Source organism: Natrix helvetica (genome assembly GCF_964273705.1).
Source record: "Natrix helvetica genome assembly, chromosome: W".
NCBI classification, from domain to species: Eukaryota; Metazoa; Chordata; class Lepidosauria; order Squamata; family Natricidae; genus Natrix; species Natrix helvetica.
In genome coordinates, this window is record NC_138555.1 from 67,426,892 (window position 1) to 67,444,850 (window position 17,959).

Sequence of the window (17,959 nt, forward strand, 5' to 3'; positions counted from 1 at the left end):
TTGCGCAGGTTGCAAAGCTGGTTGTTGAACCAGGGGATGCTGGGGTTGCATCATTGGCCTTTGCGTGGCAACATCAAATTGGCTTCCTCGAATTCGCCTTTGGCTTTGCCTTTTTCCATCTAGGGAGAATTCCGCACCGCCAGGGGGTGTTGAAGACTTAACCTTTGAGGGCAAAGTTTGGGCTTCTGTAAAACTCATAGCTAATTCTTTAAACCTCATCATCTTTTGCTGTAATGATTTTTCTCCGCCAGCAGATGGCAGTGCAGCTTCACTTCTTGGCTGCAGCCCTCTATACATGGCCGGAAGTTCAATTGACTCAAAGGGACCACGTGACCTCGGTGACGTGTACATGTCTCTTTGTTCTAATTGACCAATGAACTCTGTGGGGTGTGTCTTAGGCTGTTGTTTTGAAGAAGACAAGATGGCGTCCTCAGACATTTTGGGAGTGTGGGAGCTTCTCCTACTTCGCTTTATTTCGTTAAAACACACTCTCGCCTCCCTAACATATTTTTCAAAACGTTCTAATCGATCAAGATAGCTTTGCATTTCTTGCTCACCATCTGGGGGAATTTCATAAACTTTGCTTTCTGCGTGGGAGGATTTTTCCTCTGCCGGCAGTTGCCGTTTAGACTTTTGCCGTTCATTAATTGTATCTTGATAATGAGGAACATTTACTGACCTCAGTCCGTAGATCTTGCCTTCTGTAACTCCTTCCCCCATTTCTGGCTCGGCACCTTGTTGCTCCTGGAATACGTTTTGATCTTGCTTCTCTGTGTCCGAGGGAGCCTCTTTGTCAGAGGAAGCTGATTCATCTGTGTTCGCCCCATCTTTCTTTTTCTTTCTCTTCTTCGACATGGCTAATTAGGCTTAGTCGGTTATCTTAAGATAGCGCGAAGAGAAAATACAGCCATAAATTGTAGTCATCTCAGCTTGTATCATCAAAAGCCAAAACTCTGCTACCAAGTTGTCAGGGGAAAAAAACACCCTGTTGGAGATCGATGGACCGTGGCTGATTCCCTTCCGCATATCTTTTGAGATATTGAGAAAAATAAGTCTTTAAAGTATTCTAATTAATAAACAAACTTTAATAATAAAATAATAAAAGTAAATGAAACAGAAAATAACTAATTGGTTACATTTTGATAATGAAAGCTACGTTTGCCAAAGTTGGCTGCCGAACAAAGAAGAGAGGAATTTGGAATGTGTAACGCGTGCGCAATAAATCACTTTCAGATAAGAACCTTTTTTTGTTTTATGACCTGCGCAATAAAGCTTTCTTAGTTTAACTCTTGAGTGTCAATTCAGGCAGTTCAGGCCTAGCAAACTTTTTAACATCGTGACACAGATTAACCTTAGCCTTTGGACCAGAAGGAGTGTTTTTACCTGACTCTCCCTCACTTCGAAGACTAGGTTTTCCTTTACAGGTTTTTGCAGTTTTTATACCTTTTTCCTTCGTTTGGATTGCTGATTCCTCCCCTCTGTGCTTAGCGCTGCTAGCGAAAGCCTTGCCGCTTGCTAGCGCACGCTCTCCAAGTGGCCGGACGGTCGCGTAAAAGGGGAAGAAGCCTCGGTGCCGCGTGAGCGCTTGAAATGGCTGCCCGGCCTCCAGGAGACCGTCGAAGACCCTCGGAGGACCGGAGATCCGGCAGGGATCGCCCCAACGCTCCCCAGCTACGAGGAGATCAAGCTGCAGATCGGCGGCCGCCATCTTGCCCGCCATCTTGAGCACGTGGGTGAGCGCGTGACCGGCTTTCCTCCTACAGACGCCAAGAGCGCTCAGAAAGCACCACCAAAGCCGGAAGAGGCTTCGAAGGGCCTAAACTAATCCGAGGAGGGCCGTGGATCGGTGCCTGCCGGCATTTCGGGCTGCAGATCGGCGGCAGAGAAGAGGACTGTAAGGGGATCGGAGCCCACAGTCGAGGCCGGCAAACAGGGAGGAGGTTGGTGATCAGCAGAACCGTGAGTACGATGGCGGAGGTGGCGAGGAGTGGGGGGGATGCGGATCCCAGCGAGGGGACCTCCAGGGGGGTTCCCCCAGTCACCAGAGGGAGGTCCCCCGCCAAGAAGGGCCACCCCAGGGCCCATATCGGAACCTCTAGGAAAGAGGTTCGGGCAACCAGGGCTTCTTCCAGAAGATTCAGGGCCACCATCAGCCCCTCACCTTCCAGATCTCGCTCCCCCCGCAGGCTCCCTGCCTTGGAGGAGACCCAGGTGGCATCCCCTGGCTCTCCAAAGGGTTCAGGAAGAGGGCGTAGTTCCATATCACCCCCCACTATCGCCTGGCCATCCATCTGAGACTAGAGCTGACTCCTTTGGGCGCAGGGCCACCAGCCAGCCTAGGCACCAACTGGCACCGCAGTCCCCTGATCCAGGGGAGCTTCTGCAACCCCCAGAGCTGCACCCCTCCCTCCCAAAGCTTCCTGAGAGCTTCCAGGAGGTGCTAGCCAGGGCCATGGCCCAGGGGATTGCTTCTGGGATGAAACACCAGTCACAGGGTGCCAGGAGTAGGTCTTCCCAGGACCAGTCCAGGGGACATCAGGATCTCCCCAGGAACACCTCCACCAGAGAACCCAGGTCACCCTCCCCCTCCACTGCCAGTGAGGTTTCGGATTTGGAGGAAGGGGAGTTGAAGGAGGTGGGGTTCTCCGAGGATGAAGACGCCCAAGCCCCTGATGTGCCCAACATTACCGGGCTCTTTCCCCCCCCTCCCTTTTTAGCTCCTTACTTCGTAAGGCCAGGGCTACAGCGGATCTGGACTCCCCTCCAGAGTCCACTCCTACGACTTACACCCCCAGCACCAGCGGGGGGAACAAGAAGGGGCCCTTCCACAGGCCCCAGGTGGAAAAGGAGGAGATCCCTACTCCAGAGATGTTTCTAGAGGTGCTTAAATCCCAGTGGGTTAAGACAGGATCTTTTCCCAACCCGGGGGGCAATGAGCGTAGATTCTATAATCTCAATTCTACCTTCGCCCAAGCTCTGCAGGTACCTTCAGTGGACACCCTGGTTGCCAGCCTGGCTTCTGCCTCTGCGGTGGTGACTGGAGACATAGCCAACTGTCTCAAGGCAGAGGACAAAAAGGCGGAGATGATCATGCGTAAGTCCTTCCAGGCTATAACCTGGGCTATTAGGGCAGCTGCAACCGCCTCCTTCTTTAACAGGTCAACAGTGCTGTGGCTGGAACAGCTGAGAGACACGACCTCGCCCACAGAGGTGTGTTTACTGCAAGACATCTCTAAGGTGCTGGCAGCCACCCAGTTCTCAGCGGACGCTGGATGCAGTTAAGTATGCCTCTCGAGCTTTGTCATCCTCTGTAGCTTCCAGGCGCCTGTTGTGGCTACGTCACTGGCAGGCGGAGTCTTGAGCTAAGTGGCACCTGGCAGGAGCTGACTACACCGGGGACAAGCTGTTCGGCTCCTCACTGGATCCAATCCTGGTGGAAGACAAGAATAAGCGGAAGGTCTTCCCGGTCACGACCAGAAGGTCAGAACACCGACCGGCCCCGTACCCCAGGAGAGCATCTTACCGCCCGCCTGACACGGACCCCCAGAATTCCACATGCAGGGGGACAGGCAGTTCTCTAGGGACAGATTCAGAGGTCAGCAGCAGAGCAAGCGGCCCTTTCGAGGAGGGGACGGCCGTTCTTTCCGCAGGTTCGAGTGATCCGAGTGGGGATCACCCCATTGCCGGTCGCCTCTCCTTATTTGCGGATGCCTGGGGTCACGTCACATCGGACGAGTGGATCCTCAAGCTGAAGTCCATCCCAGAGGGCATCAGACAGGGCGATTACCTGGCTTCCACCGACCTCACTGAGGCTTATTTACATATCAGAATCGCCCCGGAACATCGTAGATTCCTCAGATTCTCCCACGAGGGCAGTCACTTCCAGTATAGAGCCCTCCCCTTCAGGCTGGCCTCAGCTCCCAGGACCTTTACCAAGGTGCTGGCCGTGGCCGCGGGTCACCTTCATTCCTTCCCAGTCCGTCTCCATTGCTACCTGGATGACATCCTTTCCTAACCAGGTCTCCAGACACGGCTAGGCAGGACCTGGGTCTCACCATCAACACGCTAAGGTCCCTGGGGTTCTCGATCAATCTCGAGAAGAGTCACCTAGCTCCTACTACCAGACTCCAACACCTAGGGTCCATTATAGATTCGGTGTCTGGAGAGGTTTTCCTTTCCCGGGAACGTAGGGACAGCATCGTCCAGCTGGTTCAGGAGATACGCAGGTTACGCGCTGTCCCTGTAGTTCTTCTTTCCAGGCTCCTTGGGAAATTCATTTCTTGCATAGGGATCGTGCCTTGGGCTCGTCTCCATGCCAGGGAGCTCCAGTGGTTCCTGCTACCACACCAGAGAGACGGAACAAGCGACGACAGCTTCAAGGTCCGGGTGTCACCCCAAGTTCTCCTATCACTCCGTTGGTGGTTGACCCCAGCCCTAGACAAGGGGTCACTCTTCAGAGAACCAGCAAGGAAGGTACTCACGACGGACGCGAGCCTGTTCGGCTGGGGAGCTCACCTGGAGGCCCAGATAGCCCAGGGCCGCTGGACTCCAACCGACCTGCGCAACACCATCAACTGGTTGGAGCTCAGGGCCATCCATCTGGCTCTATGCCACTTCAGGACTACGGTGACCGACCATCATGTCCTGGTTCTGACGGAGCCAAGGCCCACGTGAACAGACAGGGAGACACCCACTCCAAGGCCCTGCGTGACGAGGCCCTCCGATTGGGGAACTGGGCAGAGAGGAACCTCCGATCCATCAGAGCAGAACACATCTCGGGGACAGAGAACCAGCAGCCGGACTGGCTCAGCAGGGAGGCAGTCGACAACGGAGAGTGGCAGCTCCACCCCGACACCTTCCTGCAGATCTGCGAGAGGTTCGGACGCCCAACGTTGGATCTCTTCGCAACTGCAGCAAATGCCCAGCTACTGACCTTCGTGTCGAGGTTCCCGTCCGGAGGCGCCATGGACACGGATGCTCTTTGTTGCAGATGGCCGTCCGGCCTCCTCTACGCTTTCCCTCCCCTTCCCCTCATTCCCGGGGTCCTGAGGAAGTTAGTGACAGAGAGAGCAGAGATGGTTCTAGTGGCCCCCTTCTGGCCACGCCGCCCCTGGCTAGCAGACCTGGTGGAGCTGTCTTCAGCCCCCCACTGGAGGCTCCCACTAGGGGAGGTGTCCCTTCACCAGGGGTCCCTGGAACATCCAGACCCGGAGTGGCTCCAGCTGACCGCCTGGCGATTGAGCGGGAACAACTGAGAGGGGCACACTTCTCCGCGGAGGTCATTAAGACCGTCGAGGCGTCCAGGAGGCAGTCCACCACTCGCATTTACAACGCCTCCTGGGCCGCCTTTGCGGACTGGTGCCAAGCAAGGGGTCTTGTCCCGACTTCGGCCTCTGTGCCCCAGGTGTTGGACTTCCTACAGGAAGGCCTAGAGAAAGGTCTGGCACCCAGCACCCTCAGGAGGCAGGTCTCTGCCCTCTCCACCGTCCTGGGGGGGGGGTGGACTCCCCGCCTTTGTCCCAACATCTGGTCCTTAGGCGTTTCCTTAAGGGAGCGGTGAATCTGAAGCCCCCCCGTAATTCATCGCTTCCCTACCTGGGACCTTCCCACAGTCCTCCAGGCTTTAACGGAGGCACCCTTCGAACCCTTGAGGGAGGTCTCCCTCCAATTCCTGACCCTTAAGGTCGTCTTCCTGGTTGCCATCACCTCAGCCAGGAGAGTTTCTGAGCTCAAAGCTCTATCCAGCAGGGCGGACCTCTGTTCCTTCCTGGAGAACTGGGTTGTCCTCAGACTGGATCCCACGTTCATGCCCAAGATCAACTCCCCGTTCCACAGAGGACTAGAGATAGTCCTGCCGGATTTCTGTCCTCAGCCGTCCAGGGATAGAGAAAGATCCTGGCACCGGCTGGATGTTAGACGAGCCCTGCGCATCTACCTGAAGCGCACGGCGCCCTTCAGGCGTTCAGAGGCCCTCTTCGTCTCCTTTCAGCATTCCACCCGAGGAGCCAAGGTTTCTCCGGCCGCCATTAGCAGGTGGATCAGAGTGGCCATTTCCAAAGCCTACGAGGCACAAGGTCTTCAGGTTCCAGGGGGCATCACTGCACACTCCACCAGGAGTGCGGCCACCTCAGCAGCCTGGGCCACTCAGGCTCCCATCGAGGAGATCTGCAGGGCTGCCGCTTGGTCTTCTCCATCGCCTTTCATCAGGCATTACCGGCTAGACGCGTACGCCTCAGCGTACGCGGCCTTCAGGAGGAGGGTTCTGCAGGGAGTCTTAGACTCTCGTGGGGCTCAGGCCCATTGATCCCTCCCAAGGAAATCTAGCTTTGGTATGTCCCATATGTGACTCCTCCCACGCCTCACTTCAGAGACTGTCAGTTGGTCTTACCTGAACTGCATGTCTCGAAGGTGGCGTGGGAGCAGTCACTTCCCCCCCGTTAGGGCGCCCCGCGCCAAGGGCCTGAGTTAGCTCAGCGGTCAGTCAGGGACCAGGCAGGAAGGATGTGTTTGTGTTTTACCTGTCCCTTCCTCTTTCAGGTTCTTTGCTACGACCATCGGTTAATCTGGGAGGCCAGAGGAGGTATGGAGGTGTGGCCTCAAGATTTACCTCAGCCTCCAGGGCAAAAGGGCTGTGTTAATACCCATATGTGACTGCTCCCACGCCACCTTCGAGACATGCAGTTCAGGTAAGACCAACTGACATTTATTATCTTTGTCCTTCATTTTATAACAAAAAAATCTAAATTATTCATATATATGTCAGTGTTTCATTGTATTATTATTAGTCTAACAAGATTATTATGTTTTTGCTTTTCTCCTTCAATTAAAACATTGTATGGTTATTAGTCTATTTAACAACATTATTGTATTCTCACTTTTCTCGTTCAATTAAAACATAAGTAAAACATTTTTCATGTCCAGGTTCTTTTTTCCAGCCACTGATAAAACAAATCCCATATCTTATAAAATTGCTCGTCTTCTTGTTCTCTAATTTCAAATGTCAGTTTGCTCATTTCAGCGCACTCCATTATCTTTCGAATAACTTCTTCCTGTTTTGGTATCATTTAGTTTTTCCAGTTTTTTGCAAATACAATTCTAGCTGCTGTTAAAACGTTTACAATCATATATTTTAAGTCTTTGTTGTAAATTTCTGGTATGATTCCCAGTAAAAAGATCTCTGGTTTGAGGTCTATGTATTTATGTATCATTTTCTCCAACCACTTTTGGATTTTAGTCCAGTATCTTTTAGCTTCAATACAAGTCCACCACATGTGGTAGTATGAACCCGGTATCTGATGACATTTCCAACACTTTTCCAATTTATTCTTGGACATTCTTGCAATTCTCGTTGGGGATAGATGCCACCTGTAAAACATCTTATACAAATTTTCTCTATATGCAGTTGACATTGTCATTTTATAATTTTGAGACCACAGTTTCTGCCATTTTTCTAAATCTATCCCATACCCAAAGTTTTTCCCCCAAGCTATCATAGTTTCTTTAACTTGTTCCTCTTGTAATTTAATCTCTAATAAATATCCATATAGTTTTTTAATTACTTTTTCATCAGTACCTATTAAAATTTTATCTAACTCAGTCATTTCATTGTAAAGACCTTTTGATTTTCTATCTTCATTATATCTAGATTGTATCTGTAAGTATGAATACCAATTCATTTCTATTCCTTCTTGTTTCAACTCGAATAGATTTGAGTTCACCCTCTGTATTCAATATTTCAACATATCTTACTGTTTGTTCCTTTTTATATATTATTGGATATGAAAATGCTTCAATAGTTGATATCCAGGCTGGAGTTTTTAAATAGTGTAATCTTTTAACCTTTTCCCAGTTTAATAACAAGGCCTCCCTTATATAATGTCTTCTAAAATAACCATGTGCTTTAGTTCCCTTATACCATAAAAAAGCATGCCATCCCAACAATAAATCATAACCCTCTACATTCAATAATCTGGAATTTTTTAGTGTTACCCACTCCTTAATCCACATCAGGTTTGCTGCTTGATAATATAACTCCCAGTCAGGTAGGCCCAGTCCTCCTCTTATTCTAGCATCTTGTAGCAATTTAAGTTTTATTCTTGCTTTTTTCCCTTGCCAAATAAACTTCAAGACTATTTTATTTAGATCTTCAAAAAAGTCCTTGCCCAATCTAATTGGAATTGTCTGGAACAGATATAAAATTCTGGGTAAAATGTTCATTTTAATTGTAGAGATTCTTCCTAACATTGATAGTTGCAGGTTTTGCCATTTCATCAAATCAGTCGCAATTTGTTGTTTTAATCTAGTATCATTATCCTCCTTAAGAGTGCTACATCTAGCTGATAAATATATCCCCAAATATTTAACCTTACTTGTGATTTGAATCTGCAAAGCTTCTTCCAACTCTTCCTTTCGTCTTAATGGTATGTTCTTTGTCAAAATCTTTGTTTTGTCTTTATTTATTTTCAAGCCTGCTACTTTTCCATACTCCTCTATTCTTTCCAACAATTTGGGTGCTGTCTCAAATGGGTCTTCAAGAATAAATACCAAATCATCTGCAAATGCTTGTAGCTTGTATTCTTCTTTTTTAATTTTCATTCCTTTTATTTCTTCTTCTTCTCTAATCTTTCTATTTAAGGCTTCTAATGTTAAGACAAAAAGTAACGGTGATAATGCGCAACTTTGTCTCGTACCTTTCTTTATTTCAATAGAATCTGTCAATTCTCCATTTACCATTATCTTTGCAGTTTGTTTATGATATACCATTTGTATAGTTTGGATACATTTCTTACCAAAATTCATCTGTTCCAATTGTAAAAACATGAATTGCCAATTCACGTTGTCAAAAGCCTTCTGTGCGTCAAGAAACATCAAAGCCATTTGTTTTTCAGGATGGGCCTCATAATATTCCAAAGTATTCAAAATCATTCTCATATTATCTTTAATTTGTCTCTTTGGTAAAAAACCATTTTGATCAGAGTGGATAAAGCTATTTAAATACTTCTTGAGTCTGTCTGCTAATATAGATGCAAATAACTTGTAATCTGAAGAACCTTAGTCAAGAATTGATATGGGAGGGTTATATTCAAACCATGTTTGTAATAGAAGTTGGTGTCAGATTTATATTCCAAAGTTAGTTATTTGTATTGTCCAGTATTTGTGTTGTCACAGTGGGTTGATAATTTTCTACACCTAATTGTGTCTCTTGTTCTTTTTTAATATCATCTGTATGATTTGTATTTTTAGTCCCTAGCCGATTTATGGTGTACAGGTGAAACTGGAAAAATTAGAATATTGTGCAAAAGTTCATTTATTTCAGTAATGTAACTTAACAGGTGAAACTAATATATGAGATAGACTCATTGCATGCAAAGCAAGATAGTTCAAGCCCTCATTTGTCATAATTGTGATGATTATGGTTTACAGCTCATGAAAACCCCAAATCCACAATCTCAGAAAATTAGAATATTGTGAAAAGGTGCAATATTCTAGGCTCAAAGTGTCCCACTCTAATCAGCTAATTAAGCCATAACACCTGCAAAGGGTTCCTGAGCCTTTAAATGGTCTCTCAGTCTGGTTCAGTAGGAATCACAATCATGGGAAAGACTGCTGACCTGACAGTTGTGCAGAAAACCATCATTGACACCCTCCATAAGGAGGGAAAGCCTCAAAAGGTAATTGCAAAAGAAGTTGGATGTTCCCAAAGTGCTGTATCAAAGCACATTAATAGAAAGTTATGTGGAAGGAAAAAGTGTGGAAGAAAAAGGTGCACAAGCAGCAGGGATGACTGCAGCCTGGAGAGGATTGTCAGGAAAAGGCCATTCAAAAGTGTTGGGGACTTTCACAAGGAGTGGACTGAGGCTGGAGTCAGTGCATCAAGAGCCACCACACACAGACGGATCCTGGACATGGGCTTCAAATGTCGTATTCCTCTTGTCAAGCCGCCCCTGAACAACAAACAACGTCAGAAGCGTCTTACCTGGGCTAAAGAAAAACAGACCTGGTCTGTTGCTCAGTGGTCCAAAGTCCTCTTTTCTGAGGAGAGCAACTTTTGCATCTCATTTGGAAACCAAGGACCCAGAGTATGGAGGAAGAATGGAGAGGCACACACTGCAAGATGCTTGAAGTCCAGTGTGAAGTTTCCACAGTCTGTGTTGATTTGGGGAGCCATGTCATCTGCTGGTGTTGGTCCACTGTGCTTCATTAAGTCCAGGGTCAACGCAGCCGTCTACCAGGAGATTTTGGAGCACTTCATGCTTCCTTCCACAGACGAGCTTTATGGGGATGCTGACTTCATTTTCCAGCAGGACTTGGCACCTGCCCACACTGCCAAAAGCACCAAAACCTGGTTCAATGACCGTTTGATTACTGTGCTTGATTGGCCAGCAAACTCGCCTGACCTGAACCCCAGAGAGAATCTATGGGGCATTGCCAAGAGAAAGATGAGAGACATGAGACCGAACAATGCATAAGAGCTGAAGGCCACTATTGAAGCATCCTGGTCTTCCATAACACCTCAGCAGTGCCACAGGCTGATAGCTTCCATGCCACGCCGCATTGAGGCAGTAATTGCTGCAAAAGGGGCCCAAACCAAGTACTGAGTACATATGCATGCTTATACTTTTCAGAGGTCCGATATTGTTCTATGTACAATCATTGTTTTATTGATTGCATGTAATACTCTAATTTTCTGAGATTGTGGATTTGGGGTTTTCTTGAGCTATAAGCCATAATCATTACAATTATGACAAATCACAGCTTGAACTATCTTGCTTTGCATGTAATGAGTCTATCTCATATATTAGTTTCACCTTTTAAGTTGCATTACTGAAATAAATGAACTTTTGCACGATATTCTAATTTTTCGAGTTTCACCTGTAGGTGATTTTCTGAAAGAAGCTTTCAAAGATTTCCCTGATGACAGACTCGAGCTCAGGATTAAGGACCCTCGTAGCTCCCTCTAGTGGCCAAAATATTTATTTATTTTTTCCTTTTTCTGGCCAGAGTTCATGAAAATTGGAAAATTTCAACCCCCCACAAAAAAGCAGTCCAGGGCTACAGATTATTTTAAAAATAGTAAATTAAGACCACAACTTTTATCCTTATATTTCAAAAGAAAAAATACTCCATGCTTCCTTATTTTATCTGCCTCCAGAAACCCTCTTCCTTGTCATTTAACAATAAAGAAGTCTCAAAAATGGTACGGAGCTTCACAAAGGAGTTAACAGGCTATGACTAAAGAGAGCCTCTTTTATCTTATAAAGTAATAGTCTCATAAATTGGTTAAGAAATAAAATTAAGCAGTTTCATGGAATATTTTGCTGTCTCTGTTCCTGGGACAAGAATGTAGGTACAGGTAACCCTCAACACAACCATTCATTTACTGACTTTTTTGAAGTTATAACAGCACTGAAAAAAAGTGACTTATCGCCATTTTTCACACTTGCCACCATTGCAACATCCCAATGGTCACATGGTCAAAATTCAGACACTTGGCAATTGGCATGTATTTATGAGAGTTGCATTGTCCCAGCGTGACATGATAATCATTTGTAACCTTCCCAGCCAGCTTCTGACAAAGTCAATGAGAGAATTCAGATTTGCTTAATGACTACATGAGTCACTTAACTGCAGTGATTCACTTAACTGGCAAAAAAATTCATAAAATGGGGCAAACCCAAGTGCCTTGCTTAGCAACAGTAATTTTGGGCTCAACTGTGGTTGTAAGTTGAGGACTACCTGTATAAATGAAGTAGCTGCTTTTAACGGTCAGCAATAAGAAATTTAATAGTTAACTTGGTACATTTTAGGCTAATCCAGATCCTAATACATGCCTTGGAGTGTTTGGCCTCAGCTTATATACTACTGAGAGGGATCTTCGTGAAGTTTTTTCCCGTTATGGACCATTGAGTGGAGTCAATGTGGTGTATGATCAACGGACTGGACGATCAAGAGGATTTGCTTTTGTTTACTTTGAAAGAATAGATGATTCTAAAGAGGTAAAGCATTTTTTCTGAATATATTAGACTGTTTGCAAAGATGCTTGTTAACACTGACAGTACTAGATAAACTTAAATGTATAATTTCTATAATCATATATAATTTTACATATATTATATATTTATATATATATATATATTATATTATATATTATATATTTATATTTATTAAATTTATAGACCACCCCCTCTCCCCGAAGGGACTCGGGGCGGTGTACAGACAACACAATAAAAAACAGTATACAAAATTAAATACTCTTAGATACCCCTAAAATCAAATTAAATACTAGGCTGTACAGTATGATAAAAATTAAAAACAACCTAAAAACCTACCCCTAAAAATTTAAAATACAGGCTAGAAGGATTAAAACTACGGTTAGGCCAGGCCAGCTAAGTTGAACAGGTGGGTCTTAAGTTTCTTGCGGAAGGAGCGGAGATCGGTGGTTATTCTAATATCGGGGGGAGGTCATTCCAGAGGGTCGGGCCCATTTCAATTTTCAATTTCAATTTATTTGTGCTTCTAGACCGCCCCCTCTCCCAGAAGGGACTCGGGGCGGTGTACAGTCCATAGAGAATATCACAAAAATACAATAAAAAATTAAATATGTACAGTTTGGAGGAGGTTAAAATGCAATTAAAAGAACTGTACAAAGCTAAATAAATATAATTTTTTTTAAAATCCCTCCTGATGCATAGCGAGGAGCCAAGTATACAATCAGCAAGCCCAACTGCTTCCCTGGGCCCCACTTCACGCATAGGGACTCACACCCGGATATCTGTGGCACAGTGAACTCTCCCGGCTCCAGACCTTCCCTTATGATAACCGCTACCCCACCACCCCTACCCAGGGCCCGCGGCTGATGAAATGCACGGTATCCCGGTGGGCACATTTCCACGAGGGGGAGACCCCCCTTGCGGCCCAACATAATATTGCAGTGAATGAAATAAAGACTTGTTTTGATGATTATAGTTTAGCTTATATAGGATCCTTAATACAGTATATGGTTAATATTGATTGTGGTTTTTTGGGAAAACAACCTCCTATACAAGGTTTCATTGTTACATTCAATTAAAGCTAATAACTATTCTGAAGAGGAAAGGATGCATCCTGGATGTGGGTCAGTACATTACATGCAGGTCCTCAACTTATGACCACAATTGGGACTGAAATTTATTATTATTCCAGCTAGGTAGCAGCATCCAGCTAACCTTTGTTGAGCTCAAAAGGCTAAGCAGACTTGGGCATGGTTAGTATATGCATGGGAAATTACCAGAAAAGCCAGAGCTATTGGTTAAATGGGGAAGGTTAAAAAAGAAACAAATAGTAACGAATTCTTTTTATATTGTTGTGAAGACACAAAAATACAGTAGATATCTTAGGGCGCCAGGAGCTAAGCACAACTAGAAGAAGACTTTTATGTTTATTACTGCTGAGAGCTTTTGGAAGATTAGGAAGAAATGTGAATATATGGTCTTTGTCCTCTTCTGCATAAAATTCTCTCTAGTTATAGTTAAATTCTACATAAAATCTCTATAAAAACTATATTTTCAAATCTAATGCCAATTGGAAATCTTTTGAAACTGTTTGAAAAAGGAGATGTATGGTAAAGTTGTACATTGGTATGACATATTTGTTATAGGTGAAATTTTAAAACATTCAGTTACTGAGTTATTCATTTGAGACATTTTTGATTCTTGTGTTTAATATTCTGCTTAATCTTTCTATTGATATTATGGAGGGCATGTTAAATCTTAGAGCTAAGAATTGTCAGTATCAAATCCAAGTTTCAGGTTGTCTTTATGTTTTTTTGCAATTTTGCAAAGTTAATTTTTCAGATATCACTATAAAGCCTATCTATAAAGATAATGCAGAGTCTTAGTACATTACTTTCAGGATTCTGATTCTTGTAATATGTGTTTTTTTAAACAATACTCAATTTTAGTCTAATTACATTTAATAACTTATCTGAAAGGTGAAAGATTTATATCTCTAATGGCAAACCAATGGAACACATGCCACAGGTGGCACACAGAGCCATTTGTTAGGGCACTTGAGGCATTGCCCTGTCAGCTCCAGCGCGCATGCGTGTGCTGGCCAGCTGACTTCGGCCTTCATTTCCAGCCATTCTTCGCCCTCCAGATGCTTTGCTGAAGCCTCTGGAGAGCGAAAAACAACCCAACGAGCAAACCGGAAGTTCGGGAACAGACTTCCACTGGAGCTGACAGGGCAATGCCTCAAGTGCCCTAACAAATGGCTCCGCGTGCCACCTGTGGGAAGCCTTCAGGGAAGACTCCTGAAGACTCTGGAGGGCGAAAAACAACCCTATGGGCAAATTGGAAGTTCAGACTTTCCCGGGGAGGGGGGAGGCCGTTTTCACCCTCCCCAGGCTCCTAGAAAGCCTCCAGAGCCTGGGGAGGGCAAAAACGGGTCCACCGCACGCCAAAAGCGGGAGGGCGGTTGTTGCGCGCATATGCGTGGGGGGGCATGCCCATGCGTGACCCCCTGCACTCCCCCCACTTTTGGCATGCGATGGGAAAAAGGTTAGCCATCACTGATTTATATGATATGAAGAGAAACAGTAAACTCAACTTTGGATGAAAAAAACTAATACTTTTGTTGCAGAAAATGACAATCTTAGACGTCTCAGGATACAGGAAAAGTTTATTTGGCAGCCAGGTTCAGAAAGCTAGCACGTAGCTAGCATTGGAACTTCTGAACAACCTTCATTAGCGAAGCACGCATTGTTATACATTCTCAAAGGCAGCGTAACACGGAAACACTTAACTCATTTCTTATTGGTTACCTTGAGGAAATAGCCTTATAAGGAGATGGGGTCTTACTTCTCCTTTTGTCTTGGGCCATAGGTACTGACTACGTGTCTTTATGCGAACTTTAATTGAACCTTGTAGTTTTGGACTTTTGACATAGGGACGTTTGCTGGAACATGTTGTGGTTGAAGGCTGATGACATTTCCCTGTCCTTTTAAGCAAGCTTCTAACTGTCCCTTTTATGCCACGTCTTCATTCTTATATTTTAATCCATATTTTATTCTACTTTATTCCCCCCCCCCTTCTAGACTCTATTAATACCCACAATTGAGTCTAGCCTGTTAGATTAACAATATAAGCATGCAGGATACATAATAGCAAAAAAGCAAGGATACAAGCAATACTCATCTTAGGGCTTATCTTCCGGAAACACTTTCTCCACTCCTAAGAGTGCAATTTGAACATACGAGCTAGTATCTGAAACTTCATCTTCTTTGAGGGTATGTGGGATTAGGCTCTCCATTAACATTAACTCCTTTTCAGCCCGTATTTCTTTTACAGACCTCATAACGAGTTGTTTAAGCAAGGGTATTATGCAAGGGAGGAAGGCTAAACTTGCGATTCCACATAATAAAAGAAATAGCATTTGCTTGATCCAACCTGTTCCCGGTAGCCAAGAGAACCACACATCTGTTCCTTGTACTTTTTGACCAATAGAGGAAGCTCGATCTCGTAGTTCTTGGACCACCCCCCGGACCGCTCCTGATCTATTCATATAGAAACAGCAATCTTCTCCCAGGAATACACATAGCCCACCTTTTTCAGCAGTTAAAAGATGTATGGCACGCCAGTTCTGTAACACCACATCTGCCAAGGAATTTATCTGGTCCTGGACTTCAACCAAGGTGCCAGCAATTTGGTTCAGGCTTTCTTGGAATTCTTCCGACAGCTGCCTGAACTGTGTAATGGAATGGGTCATTCCACCTACACCTGTTCCAACTGCTGTCCCTATTCCCAGGATCGCTAATAGTGGAATTAGGAGCGGCACCTTTTTCTGGACATGTCCCATGAGGTGTACAGGGAGAGCCTGTTCCCCACTTACCACCCTTTTTAGGGAGGCGGTGTATTAGAGTGCATGTGCCAGTCCAATTGGTGGGTAAACATAGATATGCATTTCTCCCACATAGAAAGAAAACTCCATTTTCTCCTACACATACGCCGATGTTCATGGAGAAGGCATGGGCTCGGAGGTTCCTTTCATTAGTCCAGACTTGTAAGGTTCCTGCTAGAAACATACCAGTCAGGGGCTGTAATGGAACTTCTTGATTAGGATCCATTAGCTTATTCCTGAGGACTGGTCCTTCAAAGAGATATTGGGAACTGGTGTTTCCAGGGGGAAAGTAAACATAAACTCCCGTAGTGGATTGTATTGAAAGCCAAACGGGAAGGTGGGGTGGCTGGAATGGCCTTGGGCACCTTCCAGTAGTCAGATTCCCCTCCCATCGGTTAAAAACAAGCGGAGGCGGGAGCGAGAAAGTGACTTTCTGTTGGAAGAGCTTGTGAGCAGAGGAAGACATGCTGCAAGTTAATTTCACGTCTACAAGGGTTTTCCTGTGGGCAAGGTACATTTCAGATGGGCATTGTTCCTCTGATAGTGACTCCACAGGAATGCCGGGTTCCTGATATCGTTTGATGCACAAGGAGGGTGACCCTATAATTTCTACACCAACTGCTATGGGGCCAACGATGGGGAGACGGCTCATCCCCAGTCTTTTAAGCGCATCATACAGATCGCCATGTAGCTGGGCTTCTGCCTCCCTTGTCAAAGACTATCGTAGCTTTGTTTTGTTTTTTTCCCAAAGATCTGGCTCAACTGAAACAGCATGATAAGATGAAGGTCCAGCAGACAAACACAACCAGTATTTTTGACCCAGGGCAGGGTCAGACTGATTGATTAAGCTTTGACCTAACTCCAGCACTCTTAACATATAGTCCCCTTTTCTCAATTGTTGCAGGGGCCCGTTTTCCCTATGCTTTGCCCTTTTTCTTACAGGGTTTGTCAGACAGTTGACTTTAGGTGTTGGGATTGGCTTACGGTTCCATCCCCAAGCATAAATAATGCACCGTTGACGGGAGCGGACCCATTCCACATCCTGTAACTTATTTTACCCTGTTCTCTGGGATTTTTCCAATGGCACTACTTAATCTTTCTCTCTCTTCTCCATTAAGGAGAGTAATAATTAACTGTTCCAATCCTGCCAGGTTGGATTATGGGTTTTGATAATAACCCTGTTGTTTCCAATTTGTAGTTGTGAACGGGACGTATTGAAATAGAGGCTAAATTTCTGCCTGTCCCTGTCCATCTATAACTCTTTTGATCCACTTGGTGAAGTGGAGCTAGGAACTGACTTCTGGTTCGGGAAGCAATGGGAGAAGTCCGTTGGGCTGCAGGAGAGGGGGGTCTGCAAAAAGGACTTTCTACTTTTTGCTATTCCCTCTGGTCACTTTGTCCTACTGCTAGTATTCTGTAGCTGCCTTGTATGATAAGGAGGAGCATATTGAGGGGGACCTTCCTCTACATAGGGTGCGCTCTTTAGGAGAGACTTTTTTTGGGGGGTGACTCTTTTTGACCTCACATTTCCCATTTCCTTTTATTCAAGCCATGCAGACCTTCATGGCTTCCTTTTTGCTAACTGGAGGGCTCTTTCTCTGACTGGGCGTGGGATTCTAACTACTGGCCCCTCCTCGACAATACTTCCATCAGTTCCCCTGGGCTCCCGCTTTTCCTGTCTAAGGGCCTTGGCGAGAAAAATTACATTTCTTCTTGCTCTTTGAAGTTCCTTCTTTGAGATTTTGAGCCCACTTAAGATACGTTTTGTATGCTCATTCCACAAGTTCAGAGATGCCTTTCTTTCCTGCCCCCCCTTTTTTTACCCTAATATCATCTGCAGAGTGACCAATGAAGATCATATTGACCATTCTCTTATTTTCTTCAACCTCAGGATCTAATGCGGTATATTGCTTAAAGTTTTGATAAATGCATTCTAGGAATTCCCCTGGATTTTCATCCTGTTTCTGTTGAATTTAATAGACCTTCCCTAAATTCTTTTTTTCTTTTGGTTGAATCCTAACAAAACTAAGGTCCAATAGTTTTGCAGCTGAATGTACTATGGTTCCCAATCTGGTTCCTTCAG

General features: G+C 45.3%; 1 protein-coding gene across 4 annotated transcripts in view; it reads left to right on the forward strand.

The window, feature by feature from the left end:
- LOC309400686 (transformer-2 protein homolog alpha-like) overlaps positions 1 to 17,959 on the forward strand; it is a 71,072-nt gene that overhangs the window by 24,096 nt on the left and 29,017 nt on the right. For all 4 annotated transcript variants that reach the window (XM_081969291.1, XM_081969292.1, XM_081969294.1 and 1 more), the window contains exon 4: positions 11,808 to 11,996. In XM_081969291.1, coding sequence (XP_081825417.1) covers positions 11,808 to 11,996 — 189 coding nt within the window. The remainder of the gene's footprint in view (positions 1 to 11,807; positions 11,997 to 17,959) is intronic.